This window comes from Globicephala melas, chromosome 5 (genome assembly GCF_963455315.2).
Source record: "Globicephala melas chromosome 5, mGloMel1.2, whole genome shotgun sequence".
In the NCBI taxonomy this organism is placed as follows: domain Eukaryota; kingdom Metazoa; phylum Chordata; class Mammalia; order Artiodactyla; family Delphinidae; genus Globicephala; species Globicephala melas.
Window position 1 is genome coordinate 114,719,755 of NC_083318.1, and position 18,667 is coordinate 114,738,421.

At 43.5% G+C, this 18,667-nt stretch overlaps 1 protein-coding gene across 6 annotated transcripts in view; it reads left to right on the forward strand.

Annotated features, from left to right (window-relative positions):
- The window catches only part of ZNF827 (zinc finger protein 827), a 179,499-nt gene that overhangs the window by 24,677 nt on the left and 136,155 nt on the right, over positions 1 to 18,667 (forward strand). For 5 of the 6 annotated variants that reach the window (XM_030878154.2, XM_060299708.1, XM_030878155.2 and 2 more), the window contains exon 2: positions 12,614 to 13,639. In XM_030878154.2, coding sequence (XP_030734014.1) covers positions 12,614 to 13,639 — 1,026 coding nt within the window. Of the gene's footprint in view, positions 1 to 12,613; positions 13,640 to 18,667 lie in introns of those variants that run through there. The other variant, XM_060299709.1, reaches the window with a different exon arrangement.

Below are 18,667 nucleotides of genomic sequence, written 5' to 3' on the forward strand. Positions count from 1 at the left end.
GTTATTAAGTTCTTTTTTGATCTATTAAGAATTTCCTGGTGATTTCAGTAGTTTGGTAATTTATCGTTCATCTTAGAACAGGTATTGGTAATGTTGGGATGAAAACATTTATGCAAGAGGAAATAAAAGTCAAGGAAGCAGATGATCAACCTATTTATCAGCCTTAGCAGACAATTTTTCTGGTAACACCATGGTAGCCATGGTAAATTTACTACTGATTGCTTGAGGGGACAAATTCTATACATGGAGGTGCCTGAAAGGGTTAACCATCAAGGAATCAATCTGTGGACTAACCAGTCCTGTTTGGGTCTCTCTATTGGCTTCCTGACCAGTGGGTTCATACTCTATTTTCAAGTATCCCCTCTTTTTTAATTTGCTACAACATATGTGGTGATGAGTACATATAGACACACATAGATAGATAGATAGATGATAGATGATAGATAGATAGATAGATAGATAGGATAGATAGATAGATTTGTTTGTTTGGAGATTTCTAAGTTGCTCTAATAATAAAAGACTTCTCTTGCTTAATGTCTTTTTCAAAATCTTACATTTGACAGAAATTTGGCTAAAGTTTAGAGAGAAGCAAAAATAACCTTTTAGTCTGTAATCTCTGCAGCCTCAGGCGACTTCACACTGAGTGGCAGGGTGGTCAGTTTTGTGCAATAAACCCAGCTTATACAAAAACTACAGTACCAGCTGAGGCTATGGTTTAGAATCCAGAGGTGAATGACCCCAGAAAAAAGTCTCAGGCCTTCATTCAAACGTAAGTGTATTTGTTTTCTAGAGCTGCCATTACAAAGTACCACCAATTGGATGGCTTCAATGACAGAAAAAAATTTCTTCTAATAATTATTCTTCATCGATAAACTCCTATGACAATTATATGCAATAATTTAATACAAGCAAAGCAAATAGATAGTGTATTCCCATGATTCAAAAGAAGGTCAAACGAAAGTAATGTATTGTCTCACTGTTCTGGAGGCCAAAAGTCCAAGATCAGGGTGTCAGCAGGGCCATGCTCCTTCTGAAGGTGCTAGGGAAGTATCTGTTGTGGGTCTCTCTCCCAGCTTCTGGTAGTTTCTTGACTTGTGGCAGCACAACTACAGTCTTCACATGGCTTGTCTGTCTCTGTGTGCAAATTTCCCCTTTTTGTAAGGACACCAGTCATATTGGATTAGGGCCCACCCTAATGACCTCATCTCAACTTGATCACCTACAAAGATCCTATTTCTAAAATCGATGACATTCACAGGTACTGGGGGTCTTTTGGGGGGATACAATTCAACCTATGACACTTGGTTTTCATCTTCAGTGTGCACAGTTTTAATAAGCCTGGTGATTGTTTTTTCAGTTATGGCAGACAAAAAAGCTTCAAATTTAGAAGGAAGGGACTCTGTGTAGGGCATAACAGAAAAAAAAAAAGAAGTCAAAAGACTATTAAAGTAGGAATAGTAACTTAAAATACCATTGCTTGGGGCTATATAATATGGAGGCAAGCTGCTGAAAGTTTCTGAGTTTCTGAGACACATCTCAGAACATAATAATCATGTTACAAACATAGTGATTATGTTTCACACATCCTGTTTGAGTATGTATGCATTTTTAAATCCCATCAAAACAAAATAAAAATATGCTGACTACATCAAGGTACTTCGGTACTTTTTGATTACCTGAAATATGACTTTTTTGTCAGGTTACTCATATTCCGAAGGTATGAGTTTGAACCTCGCTTTGTCACTAAGTGTGTATATTAAGTAAGCCTTTTGGAAACTTGGTTTCCTGGTCTGTAAAGCGAAGAGAGTACAGTCTACCACGTAAAATTACTGTGAGAATCAAATTTGCTGGTGAATATTAAAACACCCGATATAGAAACAGGTACCTTTCCAGTGCTTTATACATGGTTGTTTACTCGTTCAACAAATGTTTATTGGGAACCTGCAGTGTTCCAGGCTTCATTCTAGGATTCATTCAGTCACTCAGCGATGATCACTTAGCGATTTAGTAGTAGAGGCACTGACCTCTGCATTGGGACATCTGAGCTCAAGTCCCGTCTTTTTTGTGAATCAGTATGGGACCTCGGACATATCACCAGCTCTCTCTAGGCCTCTGCCTAGAGGCTAGACCTATGAACTCGATCTCCAAGGCTTTTCCATCTCTAAAATAATACCTATAACAAAATTCAGTTTCAACAAATAGAGTTGTAGTTCTTGATATCCTACGGGTCCATTGTATCATCCCGGGAAGTTACCTTCTGGGCTTCTGCTTTGCTCTCTGAAGTGGGGCGTACCAGGATGAGTGCTGTTTTCTGATAGCAATAATAGTAACACTGACAGCCACCCCTTACTGAGCTCTTGACAGTGTGCTACATACTTTTCATACATTCTTGCTTCTCCAAATAGGGTACATGTTTCTCCAAAGCAGGTGGGTATCCAGAGGGAAATGGTGCACCTTCCAGGAGAATAAATGTTTCTGGATGGTTTGTGAGAAATACCCCCATATTATTAAGTAAGGACAAGCACAGCCATAGTATAGAGTGCAGAATTCACTTGAAATGTTAAGCTAAAACTCACAGAAATTTGGGGCTTCCTGGGGGGGGCATCAGCTTCAGTCCCACATTTCCCTAGGCTACTGTTGTCTTTTCTTGGCCACCAGGGAGGCTCTGGTGGAAAAGTTTGCAAAACAGGCTCTTTTCCCTATTCTGTGTTTGACTCACATGAGAAAAATAGAATTGTCATTTGTAATTTGGAAAACAGTTCTCATTTCCAGTACAGACATGGGCTACCTTTCTGATTATTAAGCCCATTCTTTCTTCTTTTTTAAAATATTTATTTATTTATTTTTGGCTGCGTTGGGTCTTCGTTGCTGCTCACGGGCTTTCTCTAGTTGTGGTGAGTGGGGGCTAGTCTTCGCTGTGGTGCGTGGGCTTCTCGTTGTGGTGGCTTCTCTTGTTGCAGAGCATGGGCTCTAGGTGCGCAGGCTTCAGTAGTTGTGGCTCACGGGCTCTAGAGCACAGGCTCAGTAGTTGTGGTACACGGGCTTAGGTGCTCCACGGCATGTGGGATCTTCCCAGACCAGGGTTCGAACCTGTGTCCCCTGCATTGGCAGGTGGATTCTTAACCACTGCGCCACCAGGGAAGTCCCAAGCCCATTCTTCTTTCTCATTCATACATGTGGCAAATATTTGAACATGTGCTCCAGTGAGTACCATTCTAAGTGCTGAGGGTACAGCAGCAAGCAAAACAAAGCCTTCTCCCTTATGGAACTTCTATTCTAATAAACAGTTATGTTTGAGGGGAGACCTGAGGAAGTAAGGGAATCATCCATGTGGCTCTTTTGGGGGGAAAAGGCTTTCAGGCAAAGAGAATAGCAAGTGCAAAGGCCCTGAGGCAGGAGCCTACTTTATTAACAAGGCAGAGTGGTAGCAGATGAAGCCAGAGGGATACAGATTATGTAGGGCCTTGAGGTCAAGGTAAGGGTTTTGGATTTTATTCTGAGAAATGTGAGAGGCCATTGTGGAGGCTTTGTGGATGGAGTAGTGGAATTGGAGATATTTTTAAAAGCTTAACTCTGGCTGCTGGCTAAGAATAGTGGGGCAAGAATTGGAAGTAAGGCAACCAGTCAGAAGGCTACTGCCAATCTCCAAAATATACAAGCAGCTCATGCAGCTCAGTATCAAAAAAACAAACAACCCAATCCAAAAATGGGAGGAAGACCTAAATAGACATTTCTCCAAAGAAGATATACAGATTGCCAACAAACACATGAAAAAATGCTCAATATCACTAATCATTAGAGAAATGCAAATCAAAACTACAATTCTCACACCAGTCAGAATGGCCATCGTCAAAAAATCTAGAAACAATAAATGCTGGAGAGGGTGTGGAGAAAAGGGAACCCTCCTGCACTGCTGGTGGGAATGTAAATTGATACAGCCGCTATGGAGAACAGGAACAGTATGGAGGTTCCTTAAAAAACTAAAAGTAGAACTACCATTCGACCCAGCAATCCCTCTACTGGGCATATACCCTGAGAAAACCATAATTCAACAAGAGTCATGTACCACAATGTTTATTGCAGCTCTATTTACAATAGCAGGACATGGAAGCAACCTAAATGTCCATCGACAGACGAATGGATAAAGAAGATGTGGCACATATATACAATGGAAGATTACTCAGCCATAAAAAGAAACGAAATTGAGTTATTTGTAGTGAGGTAGATGGACCTAGAGTCTGTCCTACAGAGTGAAGTAAGTCAGAAAGAGAAAAACAAATACTGAATGCTAAAGCATATCTATGGAATCTAGAAAAATGGTACTGATGAACCTAGTGGTAGGGCAGGAATAAAGATGCAGACGTTGAGAATGGACTTGAGGACACGGGGGAAGGGGAGGCTAGGATGTAGTGAGAGAGTAGCATGGACATACATACACTACCAAATGTAAAATGGATGGCTGGTGGGGAGCTGCTGCATAGCACGGGGAGATCAGCTTGGTGCTTTGTGACCACCTAGAGGGGTGGGATAGGGAGGGTGGGAGAGAGACCCAAGAGGGAGGGGATATGGGGATATATGTATATGTATAGCTGATTCACTTTGTTATACAGCAAAAACTAACACACCATTATAAAGCAATTATACTCCAATAAAGACGTATAAAGAAAAAAAAAAGGCTACTTCCATAGTCCAGGCAAAGGGTGCAGGGCTGTATACGAGGGTGGGAGCTGTAGTAATGGTGAAAAGTGGCAAAATTTGGGATGTATGTTGAAAGTAGAACCAAGAGAATCCACAAATGAATTAGATGGGGGGTGGTGGTGAGAGAAAGAGGATAGAGGAGACTGGCTGTGGCGTTTTGGTCTAAGCAGCTGCAGGGATGGAGTAGTTGCCATTCACGTTGAGATGAGCAGTTTGATGGAGGAGATTGGGTAGTTCCTCGGTCACTGGAAGACCTGGCCGCTTTATATGAGAATATTGAAACTGGCTTAGATACTGTTTGGAACTCACTGTGAAGATAAGGAGCGATGTGTTAATTTGTGATACTTTTGTTTTCCTCGTGGACACTTCCAACAACAATTTGCAAACACGGCTGTGGGCAAAATGCTCATTTTGACCCAGGAGGCCGCTCTGCTATCTCAGTCTGCGGACGCTTATCCTCTCCAGACTTCCTCTCACTTCCCCATGCCCTCACGTCACCTTTTCCTCAGCTGGACTGGTGACAGGGATCTGGTTGTCTTCTCCACCCTGGCAGTTTAAAATAACTAGCAATTCTTACATTTTATTCTTGGCCACGCTGACAGCGGATGCGTGCCCCCGGGCATCGGTGTCCTGTAACTACGGTCTCCGCGGCTTGGCCCTGCAGAGCCGATTACCTGTCCATGCCTGTCACTCAGACTGTGGACTTGGAGCCCCGAACCCCTGAAAGATCTCTCCGTTGAGGGCAGAACCGGTGTGGGGGGATGTGCTGAGGCTTTCAGGCTACAAAGGGACAACTGAAAAATTGGCAAGTAAATCGGCCTAAAGGAGGATATAGTTTATGCTCAGAATCACAAAACGGGTTCCAAACCGCCTGACGTGCAGCATACTAAACCTTTATGAAACATTAGAGAGGTCACTGCGTTTGTCCTCCTGGTGCCTCTTTCCTCTCGTTTCTTCTGTGACCCACATTGAGCCATTGTTAAGCCTGCCCTCTAGCTTCAGCGATAGGTCCAGGGAGTGGCACATGACCTGCAGCAGTCAATCAGAGGAGGAAAGACCTTTCTCCCATGGTACGTCATTGAGAGTGAGAACCCAGAACCTGCGCGGCCAGGGTTTTAGCCTCCTGGGAAAGGTGGCCCGAGAGGAGGATGTTAATCTCCGAGAAGAGACTAGAGGCCAATGAGAGGGAGCCCTCCCTCTCATTTCCACACCCTCTCTGGTGCTAGCAACATTGTGTCCCTCTCCGTGATGTAGGGACCAAGAATATTACCTATGGCTTCCTGCAGTCCCGGTTGTCATTCACAACCAGAGAAGCCCTACTACCTACCCCTACTACGGGCAGGGCTTTGAGGGGAAATACAAAAGTGACTTGATCACAGTCCTGCCCCAGGAATGTACAACCTAACAGTTTGATTTCAAAAGTAGTGGGGACTTCCCTGATGGTGCAGTGGTTAAGAATCCGCCTGCCGATGCAGGGAACTCGGGTTCGATCCCTGGTCCGGGAGGATCCCACATGCTGCCAAGCAACCAAGCTGGTGCGCCACAGCTACTGAGCCTGCGCTCTAGAGCCCACGAGCCACAACTACTGAGCCTGCGCTCTAGAGCCCGTGCTCCGCAGCGAGAGAAGCCACCACAATGAGAAGCCAGTGCGCCGCAAAGAGTAGCCCCGCTTGCCACAGCTAGAGAAAACCCACATCTAGCAACGAAGACCCAATGCAGCCAAAAATAAATAAACAAGTAAGTAAGTAAATAAATAAATAAAACAAAAAACCCCCAAAGTAGTGAGTAGGGTAAGGTAGTTGGTCAAATCTGCCCTTATCAAATCAATAGACGGTGAGTTTTTAAAATGTGAAGAATCTGGAAACATTTTCCTTAGGTGAGTTTATCTAACGTTGGTCACCAGAATATTAGCTTACTCCACAACTGGGCTGTTTCCTGTTTGATAGCTGGCAGAGGAGTGGGCCCTCTTATGAGTGAATTTCCAGCATCGTCTGTTGAAATCCTTTTCATCCTCTGAGGTCCATTTCCAAAGCCACCTGCGCAATTGGAATGATTTGCTCTCTTACGCACACACGACTCTTGCTTGATGGTACTAGTCATTGTGTTTCATAGGATTGTGCATTCCTGGCTTCCCTGTTGATTACAAACTGTTGGCCTAGAAATTCGAGGCGCCCTGTTGCAGAGAACAGTTCCCTGAACATGGTAAATGCTCAGTAAATGTTGAATTAAACCAATTATCAGCATTGGTTTTATTAATAACTTTTGTACACGGCTCCATAAACTTTGCAAACTGCTTTTGTATACAGTTACAAGGAAAAGTCAGTTGTATGGTTTAAGGTTTGTATTCCAGGTATAACTGATAATAGTGATAGTGATGTGTGGCCTGGTGGAAAGTGAAAACATGGAAGATTTGTAGATGAAAATGAACCAGAAGGTCAGGGACCAGGTGAACACACCTGTGGTCACAAGAAGAGGGTGTTGGCTGCCAGAGGACTGACCATGAGTCAGCTCCATCCAGGCGAGTCCTGAGAGCTTAATCCTCGTTCTCTTCAATACCTGCTGGTGAGATTCATGTGGACCGACTGGTGGGAATGGTTTGTGGGTAGATTTAGAAGTGAGGCTTTTCGGCTTCCATCTCCACTTTGCTTTCACCTCAGCCAAAAGGCGTGAAAATTAATAGGCGACTCCTTATATATTTTTTTCTCTCTCCTACCGATCTTTCTGAATGAGGACCTTCTGAGTTGACTATCAGTCCAATTAAATGCATCTGATTAAAATTGTCAACTGAAAGGGAAGTGAGTTGAAAAAAATGCAGCGAGAGTTGTGGCTCTCAAGTTCCCCAGTTTCTCAGCTTGAGGACTGAATTGTAAATAAATGTGTTAGGTAGTGAAATTTGGTTTTGTTTTCCCCAAAGGAGAAGTATTTGCCACATGGAAACAAAATGTATTCAGCATAATCTCATTCTGTAATTGCACCGTTTCTATTCTTAATTCTTCGAGTTTCTGATTTAAAGGGAAAAACACCCAAACAGACTGTTGTGTAAAATTGACAGGAATGAGTGTGAACCTGGCTGTCAGAGACATAGCAATGGAAATAGCTTCCTGTTCTGGAGGTTAAAAATAATGGATCTAGGAGGGAGTTATTTACACGGGCAGTTCGGAGGCTTCCCCAGGAGCCTCAGTCAGGAGAGCTGTGAGATCCACGGTGGAGGCTGGATGTGCGGGGAGCGTCTGCAGGAGAGTGGCCTGTACGCTGCCCTGTGATTACGTGCCACTGTTCCCTGCTGGTGACAGACCAGGAAACAGAACAGCCTCGCGGCCCCGGGTGGGGCTGGGGGATGGGGTGTGTGCGTGGGGGGAGCCTCAGGTTGGGAAAGAGCGTCAAAAGTCAAGCCTCACTTGTTCTGAAGTTCGTGATGTCCGGCAGATTAATCCCCTAGATTGCAGGAATGCTATTGGAGCATCCCAGCGAGAGAACCTTTTCTCATCATGCGGTGTGAAAGGCTTGGGGCGGGGGGTGGGGGTGGGGGGCTAGGGGGTGGCCGTGCAGACCCCGCTGAAGCGGAGCTCCCCGCAACTGGACCAGGGAGAATGAAACTGAATGTGAAAATAGAACAACAGCCCAGAAGAAGGGAAACAAAATTAATATTTGTGGGAGAAAAATCCTTGTTGCCGCCGTTTTATGAACTGAAAGCCTATTTATCGAAGCCTGTCAGGATTTTTCTCTAAACCTCTGCAGGTCCCAACTTCTCTTGCATTCATTTCTCTGCGTGCATCTCCCACCTTTTGCTTGAACTCAGGTGATGACAGAATAATTTCGGAGATGTTTCTCCTCGGGTCTCTGGTCTGGCTTCTTCTAGGTCATGCCTTACAATTGTTTGCTGGTTTATTACTTGAATAACCTCGATTTCAGGAGCAGCATTTTTGGAAAAGTGATTAATAGAATATTACGAGTTTTAAAATATTCTTTAGGTAGCCGAGTTTCCTTGCAGTGCACAAGAGAGTGTATGTATCTCAGTGAGCGTGTCTGCAAAGCAGGGAGAAATGAATGGTTAAGAAATATCCCGGGGTTTTAAAGGACATAAATTGGTCTGTTTAAGAAATGCTTTGTTTGATTGTTTGCTTTTTCTGGGCTGTGTTTTGGTGAGGTTGAGGAAGTTGCTTTAAAAGTGGATATCAACTGTTTGTATCACTCTTTTTTTTTTTTTTTTTTTTACTTTTTAGTTTATGTTGGAGTAAAGCTGATTAACAATGCTGTGATAGTTTCAGGTGCACAGCAGAGGGACTCAGCCATACATATACAGGTATCCATTCTCCCCCAAACTCCCCTCCTATCCAGGCTGCCACATAACATTGAGCAGAGTTCCCTGTGCTATACAGTAGGTCCTTGTTGTTGTTTTTTTAACACTCTTGAACGTTTGGATCTCCTTATCACTGCTTGATGGGATTAGAGCCTGAATTCTTTAGTTTTTGACCCACTCACCGGCTTCAGCACATTTGGAGGGGGAATATTCTTACTCAGTTAGGGTCTGGAGGGGGCAGGAAATTAAACTTTGCCTTTGGGGCTTTGCCAATAGATGTGTTGAATTCTTCAGGCGTTCGAAGTCAATTTTTGACGACAGCAACAGAGAAGAGGCAGAGAGGGAATGGAGAGATCAGAGTATAGGAATAATGGATATTTACCTCTTAATGGTTTATCTTAAAATAAAGAGTAAATACAGTCCTTATCACTGAGAATTCTCTTGCTGATTTCTGTTTCCAGAGGGTGGAAGGATAGCTGGCTGGGGGTGGGAGGACAGCTGCTCAGAGCTTTCTAGAAGTTGCTATTCAGAGGGCATCTGGCAGGGGCTTTGAAAAGGAGCCTTGGGCCGGGTGTTGAGAGATTTGGGTTTTGGGTTCCAGTGTTAGCAGTAGGTTAGCTGTGTGCCTTTGATGCAACCAGGTAACCTTTACAGTATTTAATAGTCTCAGTAAAATGACAAGACTGGACACGGATGTGGTTGTAATTCTTTGTGGTTCTCAAAACCCCGATTTTCTGTACCTTGTTAATTGCCTCATACTACAAAGTTCTGGACCAGTCTTGACTATCTGTAGCTACTCTAGTTTGACAAAAAACGTAATCTACAAGTATTGCCTTTTGAAACATACATTTTCCTATGTTAGTTCGTATAGTGAGTGTTAATAAAGATCAAAGGAGAGATCCTTGAACAAGATCTTCAACGATTCTTACTGGAGTGATGTTTAAATCTTTTAGCTCTCTTACTATTTATAAGATGGTTCCCATGTGATTTTTATGAAGGATGAGGTATTTAATCGGAAATCAAGACAGGGGCTTTGCCAAAGGAACGTAAAATTAGCCCTGTTGTTGAAATGGATGTTGACTGTTTGGTAAAAGCGTCCCTACGAGAAGCCGTGGGGGAGATGGGTCGTTCTGTGTCCCGCCGCTTCCAGGAAAGATAAAAAATGTTGAAATCAAATGGGAAGAAGGAAATGTGGCAAATCACAAGGAGCCGGACTGTTCTTAACAGAGAAAACTCAATTTTGTCTGCTTTTTTCCAGCAAATTCCATTTGATATTTTATATCTTCTTGATAACTTAATAAGGAATCTCAGGAAGGAGTTGCAGAACTTTAACTTAGTGAAAGAGAATTTGTCATTTGTGACATTTCTCCTCTAAAGAGCAGGGGAAGATCAGTGTATTAGCTTGTAGTTGCAGCTATTTCTATTGGGAAAGGAAACAGCATGTTATACAGCAAAGCTTGGCACAGTGGGGCATTTTGCCTCGATCCCTAAACCTTCACGGAACTCTGCTAGGGACCAGGCATTGTGCTAGGCATAGGTGGGATCTGTACATAATAAGAAAATCCCCGCCTTCAAGGAACACCACCCCTTAATTTTTTAGAAGATAGGTCCGTAGCAGACAGTTCATTTAGAGTAATATAACACCAATATTTAAAAAATGGGAGTGTTGGGTCTGCATTCAAAATATGCACAGAATCCGGCTACTTCTCCCCACCTGGGATCACCTTGAGCTGGCCTCCCCGTTCCCACCTTGTACCTGCGCTCTCTTCCACATGCGGCCAGAACAAACCTTTGAAAACCTGAGTCACAGCATGTCACTGCCCTGCCCCTCCCCCTCCAGTGGTTCCCAGTTGCACCAGATGCAAAAGACCTTTCAGTTGTTTACAATGTCCTACTGATTGATAGGCATGGCCTCCCTCCTTTATAACTTACACACTCTGTCTCTCTCTCTCTCTCTCTCTCTCTGTGTGTGTCTCTGTCTCTGTCTCTCTCTCTCTCATTATTTCTCTTTCTATCCTACTGCTCTGACACTCACTCACTCACTCCACTCTCCCCACGCTGGCTTCCTTGCTGGTCCATGCACATACCAGGCAAGTTCCCACGTCAGGGCGTTTACAGTGACCCCCTCTGCCTGGGCCCCTCTCCCAGAGATGGCTGCCTGACCAGCTGCTGGCGTCTTTCAAGTCTTTGCTCAAATGTCACCACCGCCTCAGTGAAGCCTCACCCCAACTACCTTATTTAACACGACAACTCACCTCCTGCCCCTTACCTCCAACCCTCCTTGTTCTGCTCCGTATCTTTTCCCATAACACTTACCACCCTCTGGCTTACTGTAGGATTTACTCATTTATTCATTTTGTTTAACATCTGTCTTTCTCCACTAGAATGTAAGCTCCAAGAAGGCAGGATCTTTGTTTAGTTCAACATTGTTCAGTCTAGAACAATCTAGAACAACGCCTGACATGCAGCAGGCACTCCCTCATTATTTGTTGAATGAGTGAGTGAATGAATGAGAAGGAGAGACTAATGCTGACTGAGAGTTCTAGGCAGAATCATGAGGAAGAATCCTTTGAGGTGGCTGTTGAAGGATGGGCAGAGTTGGACCTTCGGGTTTTCTGGGGAAAGACATTCCAGATCAAAGGCATATTTTGAGCAAAGGCAGAAAAGTGGCAGAGCTCACCTGTGCTCCTGGAACGGCAAAGAGTCCCAAGTGACCGGTGCCGGGGGCCAGTGAGAGCAGTAAGGGTGGACAGGTGGACAGATAAACTAATGGATAGAAGAATAACGAAAGGGGACTCTGGGTGGAGTGAGGGAACAAATTACTAATCACTGTCCATGTTGAGAGGGGCGAGTCGGGGGTTGGAATCTCAAACAAGCAGCATGCGTTGTCCCTTTAAGAAATCAGGGAGAGATTGTCCCTTTTAAGAAATCAGGAATGTGAATAGTGTTTGCTAATGAGATCTCATCTTTATATAGTACTTGACTGTTTTCAAAACATGATCACATGTTTATTATGATGGAGGCTTCAGAACAACTATGTGAAGTTGGTATAATAGCTAATAGGCAGGTTTTTATTTACATGATTTGATCAACTTAAAGTTAATTGCATTTTACTGTATCAAGCCAGCAAAGTGATTCGTAGTTAGAAAGTGGAGAAGCGACTTCCCACTGCCTTGGGTCTCATCACACTGTGTTTCTCCTTCTGCCAGTCTGCCTCTTTCATTCCCACGCAATCCTAAAGATGTCATGCTGGGATTTTTCACCAGGGTACAAGCTTCTTCCCATTTCCCCCATCATTGAAAGTAGCGGTTTCTTCTTTACCAGATCCATTTTTCTCTTTCCTCCGTTTCCATTTCACTTTATCTGGAATAATTATGAGAACGATGAACACACGTAGAAGGTGGGTGTGTTTTTACCTTGGCCTGTTCAGCATCCTTTCAGGCTTAGGCCGAGACGGTCTGACCCAGCACCTGACGTGCTCTAAAATCGTGTCTGTCTTTCGTGTGGTTCGTGGGTGGAAGGGCAGAGGAAGCATGTCCACGACTCCGTGTGAGTGTCTTCAGGCTTGCTTGTTGCTCGCTTTGGGAGTAAACCTGATCTTCTTAATTCCCCCAGATATTAGTAGGCAGGACGAGGCGGAGGGAGAACTCAGTGAAGGAGAACACTGGTATGGGAACTCTTCAGAGACGCCGTCGGAAGCATCCTATGGAGAAGTCCAGGAGAACTATAAGCTGTCCCTGGAGGACCGGATCCAGGAGCAGTCCACTTCCCCCGACACCTCCTTGGGAAGCGGGACCCCCAGCAGTCACACGTTGGAGCTGGTGGCCCTTGACGGTGAGGTCCTGCGAGACCCACTGCAGTGTCCGGATCACCTCTCCCCCGGCGTGTCTTCTTTGTGTGATGACGATCCCGTGGGCTCCACCAAGCCCTTGAGCAGCAACTTGAGGCGGCTGCTAGAGGCCGGGTCCCTCAAACTCGATGCCACGGCCATGGCCAACGGCAGGGTGGAGTCCCCTGTCAACGTCGGCTCGAATCTCTCCTTTTCCCCACCGTCCCACCATGCCCAACAGCTCAGCGTGCTGGCCAGGAAGTTGGCAGAGAAGCAGGAACAGAATGACCAATACACTCCAAGTAACCGTTTCATATGGAATCAAGGTAAGTGGTTGCCAAACTCAACCACCACCTGCGGCTTGTCCCCGGATTCAGCCATCCTCAAACTGAAAGCTGCAGCCAATGCTGTCCTGCAGGACAAATCGCTGACCAGGACGGAGGAGACCATGCGATTTGAGTCCTTTTCCTCCCCTTTCAGCTCCCAGTCTGCCAGCTCCACCTTGGCAGCTTTATCCAAGAAAGTCAGCGAGAGAAGCTTGACTCCTGGCCAGGAACACCCGCCCCCGGCCAGCTCTTTCCTTTCCCTGGCTTCCATGACCTCCTCGGCGGCCCTTCTGAAAGAGGTCGCAGCAAGGGCTGCCGGGACCCTTCTGGCTGAGAAATCATCACTGGTGCCTGAGGACCCTCTCCCGCCACCGCCTTCAGAGAAGAAGCAAGACAAAGTGACCCCGCCGCCACCTCCGCCACAATCCTTGGAATTATTGTTACTCCCAGTTCCTAAGGGAAGAGTGTCTAAACCCTCCAACTCAGGTATGGATGCTTTCATTTCCATCATCTTGTAAGTCTTTTTTTTTTTTTTACCTGTCAGTTGCAATGTCTAATTCATTGCCTTCTTCACTTGGGTTCCCCATCGGATCTGAGGCAGGAAGAAAAAAGCAGGAATACTTTAAGTAAGCAGCCTAGGGGGTTCTTTCATGTATGTGTGACACAAAAAACTTCACCAATAGCTTTAGTTTTGAAAGGTAATGGATAATCTTAGAGACATACGGTACTCCTCCGTTGCATAGAAATGATTTTTTTTTTTCTTACCAAGTTCAGGCTAGGTCCACACAAGATGTATTTAATAGGGGAAGATCAAAGCACCTTTGTCATGGAGTGCATGGCATCCCTGACAGAGGGGAGAAGAAAAACTCACTGCTTTTGAAACAGTTGACAAGAGAGAGCTTACCGTCCTACTGCCTCCATGACAAATGGACTTTTGTATCATCAGTAGCTATTCTGCCCTAATTTACCACACTGTATACTTTCATGTTAGTATTTATATTAATTTTTCGTGGAACGTAAGCCTTTACTTATCGTGTTCTTCCATAATATCTTGTCACACAAGAACTCTAAAGAGTATTGTCATTCAGATGTAATCAAAGCATTTCCTGCAAATGCTTTATTTTATTCCAGTCCAATCAGATTCTGAAGGAATGTGCATGTGGAAAATGTGAATCATGGGTTTTTCTTGTGGAGACGGTCTTTCCAAGGGAGAAGTGGCCGTTTTATAGAGCCTTGACATTCACAGTTATTCATCTGAGGGAGAAACTTAGTCACTTGAGTCCTCACAGTGGAAACATCATTTCTTGTACTGCTTTGTTTCTAAATTATGCCCATGGTAAGTACAGGGCCCCAGAGATGGATATATGGAGTTTCGGATGTCTCTTGAGGATATCCTGCCAGACTGGAACAGGAAGTGGGCCATGTGTGTCCTCATCAGTAGAAACGCTGCCATTGTGTGCGTCTAGCCAACTTTTGATTATTTGCAGCCATGTTGATGACAGGGGCTTAGAATGGCAAATAATTGACTGAACAATCACAGCTAACATCAGTTTGATGCATTTATGACAAATTTCCATTTAAATTGCTGAGTGAACTATATGCACTCATTATAATTACTGGAAAAGTTGTGTAAACAGCAGAACAGAACTAGGCAAATGGATATGTGGAACTTTTATGACTCTTTAAGTGATCCAAACTGCTCAGTCCAGGGTTTCTGAAGTGTCAGTAAAATCCTGGAATGTTGATCAATTCTGAGTTTCCCTACTCTTCACTTCTCACTCGCCATCTGGGGAAATAAAGAGAAAAATGGCTAAAATTAGGAAAAGGGGGACAAGCAGAGGGAGTGGGGTAATTTTGCAAGGGAATAAATCACTCCTGGTTTATAGAAATTTCATTTAGGGGTAGCAGCAGAAAGAGAGGTATGGCTATCTGTGTAAAATGTCACTTTATAAGTATTCTCCATCTGGTTATTAAATAACTGCATTAATGATGTTTCTCCTGTAAATTCACCTGGACATTAGTTACTAGGAAAAGCTTACACAAATTTAGTAATAAACTTTAGTTGGCTAAAGGCTCGGAAAGAGGGAACTGATAAAACTGTCTCCTGACGGCAGACTCTAATGGCTTTGTCATTTTCAAGTGTCTTGGGTGTAACCAGCAATAGTTATGAAGTGTGATCTTTTCACTCAAGTGACTAGATGCACGTGAAGATGGAAGAAAGGTCATGAGCTTCCAGGGTGGGCGATAGACTGTTTGCCTGTTTCATTGTAGGATCTACACTCTAGGGATGAGATGTGCTCCCTTTTTGGTTTAAATGCACTTAATCCATGCCCATACCTCCACAGGCTTCTCAGCGGAATTGAATATGGAGATCTATACGAAATTGATTTTTTCTTTTTTCTTTACTGAATTTATTCTGTTGCTGAAACACTTAATATTTGAATCAATGAACATGTTCCAACTGAAAGAGGAGGGAAAAGAACTTCTCAGAATGGGGCTCTGCCACCCCTTTTGCTGATGGACAGGGACCTGTGTCCCCTGTTTTCCACACGCCTCTGTTCACAGTCCAAGACTTGGCAAAGTGGCTCCATTGACTGAGTGATTGCATTAAAAAACAAAACAAAACAAAACATTCATTTTGTAAAACTCACGCAAGAGAAAAGATCGCTGCAAAGAGAAACACGAGGGCTCTTGAAATGATCCCCTGTGTGTCCATGTGGGGGCATCCTAAATTCAAGTTATGTTTCTTTAAAACTTTTATTTATTAAACCATAGTTGCTTTACAATATTGTGTTAGTTTCAGGTGTACAGCTTCAGATTCTTTTCCATTATAGGTTATTACAAGATGTTGAATATAGTTCCCTGTGCTATACAGTAAATCCCTGTCGTTTATCTATTTTATATATAGTGATGTGTATCTATAAATCCTTTACTCCTAATTAATCCTTCCATTCCTTTCCCCTTTGGTAACCATAAGTTTGTTTTCTATGTCTGTGAGTCTATTTGTTTTGTAAATAAGTTAGATTCCACATATAAGCGATATCATGTGATACTTGTCTTTCTGTCTGACTTTCTTTACCTAGTATGATAATCTCTAGGTCCACCCATGTTGCTGCCAATGGCATTATTTCGTTCTTTTTAATGGCTGAGTAATATTCCATTGTGTGTGTGTGTGTGTGTGTGTGTGTATATATATATATATATACATACACCACATCTTCTTTATCCATTCATCAGTTGATGGACATTTAGGTTGGTGGACAAGTTCTGTTCCTTATTGCATGGACTGGAAATAGAAGAGGGGGTGCCTCTGTGCACTTTTCACTTAAAGTGAATGTCATCGCCTCCCAGCATCCTAACTGGATTATGGGTTAAGAAGTTGATAGAATATCTGATTTTGTTATTTACTTTGTACCATGGAGAGATAATTTGGCTGGGGTCACTTGAATCACTGGTTTTTGAATCTGAGGAGTGGAAGGGAAGGTGGGTCTTCTCTGTCTGCCGCCTCCTCTCCCTTTCTCCACACGGTACTGTTGGTTTCAGGGCCACCTGGGGGCTGGATTTGGATGTGACTTGACTTCACCTAAAAAACATTATGGGAATGCAGTGAGAGCTGTCACCCATGCTTCTAAACAGTTCTCGTGATTATTTTTTTCCTTTACTTCAGAAAGAAATCTTAGTTTAATTCAAAATAGGCAGGTGGACCGACTCCTCACAGCAGGGAAAGGGTTTCTGTTGCCTACTACTTAAATAAACAAATAATAACCACAGAAATAAGTTACACACCATTCCGATTTCAAGTGGGGCTTTACATTTTAAAGCTGTTTCTCAAAATTTGCAGAAAGGGCACATAAAGTTGATTCTGGAGTTACAAAGGGAGATGTGCTAGAAAAGCCAGTCCTGTCTTGAGTCATTTAGACACTAGCATTTCTTTGACCTTCTTTAGGTCAAGGGAAGTCCAAACCATGAAAAAAAGAAAGTGTCTTTTAGGTCTGCCCTTATTTGTCTTTTTTGAACAGGATTCGGTTGTTGCCAGGTCATGGTGTATTTAATTCCTTAAAGAGTCCACCACTCGATAGCCTTTCCCCCTGCAAGGAGAGGTGACACTGGAGGAGGAGGTTTCTTTCATGTGACCCTGTGCCCCGGCACATGTGACACTGCTCCTCTGAAAGGGGACACGATAGACAGAAGATCATGTCCATTTGCTCTAAAGATAAATGTCACACATTGACTCAATTCTCTTTGAAGCTACTGTTCTGTTGCAGCTCAGAACAAAATAAATGGTTTTTATTTTAAAGACAAAGTTTCTTGTAGAAGCCCGACAAGATTCCCAGGATGCCAGGCTCCTGGTTAAAAGAAATCATTAGGCGAGTTTCCGAGAGAGTGTCTCCAAAGCATCTTATTTTCCTGAGTAAAATTTAAATATGCTTAGGAGCAAGCTGGTCTCATATAGCTGAGAGCTAAGAATATTTCCTGGGTCAATAGATACGGTTTTCTGGCTGCTGTTTTTATCCCTGTTTATGAGATGTTATTAACATTATTGCAAAAGCAGAGAAAGTCCAGAAAGTCAGGTCACCTCTTCTGATACTCCCCTTAGGTCCATCGTTATTAGAGCCGTAATCTGGGGATGATGGCATAGAGGGACTTCCTTAGAAAATTCACTTTTTAATCAAGATTCAGAACTATCTGTCACCGATCTCACTTATATTTCCCCAGTGATTTAAACTTAGACTGCTTCAAGATATCAGACTTCTCTCTTAGTTTTACTGAATGCTTACCAGTTGTTAAAATATGCATCGATTATCTTGATGTCAGTAACAGCAGAAAGACCCAGTGACATCCATTGCCAACATAGGTTTTGTTTCCCTGAAATAGGAGTTGAGAGACATGCCCAAGAAATTCCATGGAAAGATGTTAAATCCATGTATATTGCTAGGAAGGAGGATGATGGCTCATCCTACGGAGATACGCACTAGTAGGTTAGTGGGCCTAGAGTGGGGACGGATGGTGCAGGGATTAAACACACCCAGGGCCACCTGGCGTCTTAAACTCCTTCGATGTGTATGGAAAGGTCCGTTTGCGGAAACGACCCACTTGCAAATTATCTTGCCACTTAGGATGTAACAAGGCAAAGTTTGATTTCAAAGCCTACAAAACAATTACATTTGTTTAAAAAATTACCTACCTTGAGTTACAGCGATTTAGTTAAAACCCTCCATGATTTTTTTTTTTTTAACCCAATGAAGTTTTTATGTATAGACAATAGGGCAGAGCACCAACCGGACATGAAGAGATTGGCTGTCATCCCCACCCTTCCACTAATGAGCAGAGGGACCATACTAAGCATAAATCTCAGTTCAGTTTCCTCAACTGTACACTGAACTGCTCGGAATTTATCCTCCAAGACTGTTCCCCGCTTTAAAATTCCTTGCTCTTACTTTCTTTCTTTGTCTATCAACTCAAAATAAAACTTTTTCTGTTTTTGAATGAAATATGTTGCTTCTTAAAATTCCC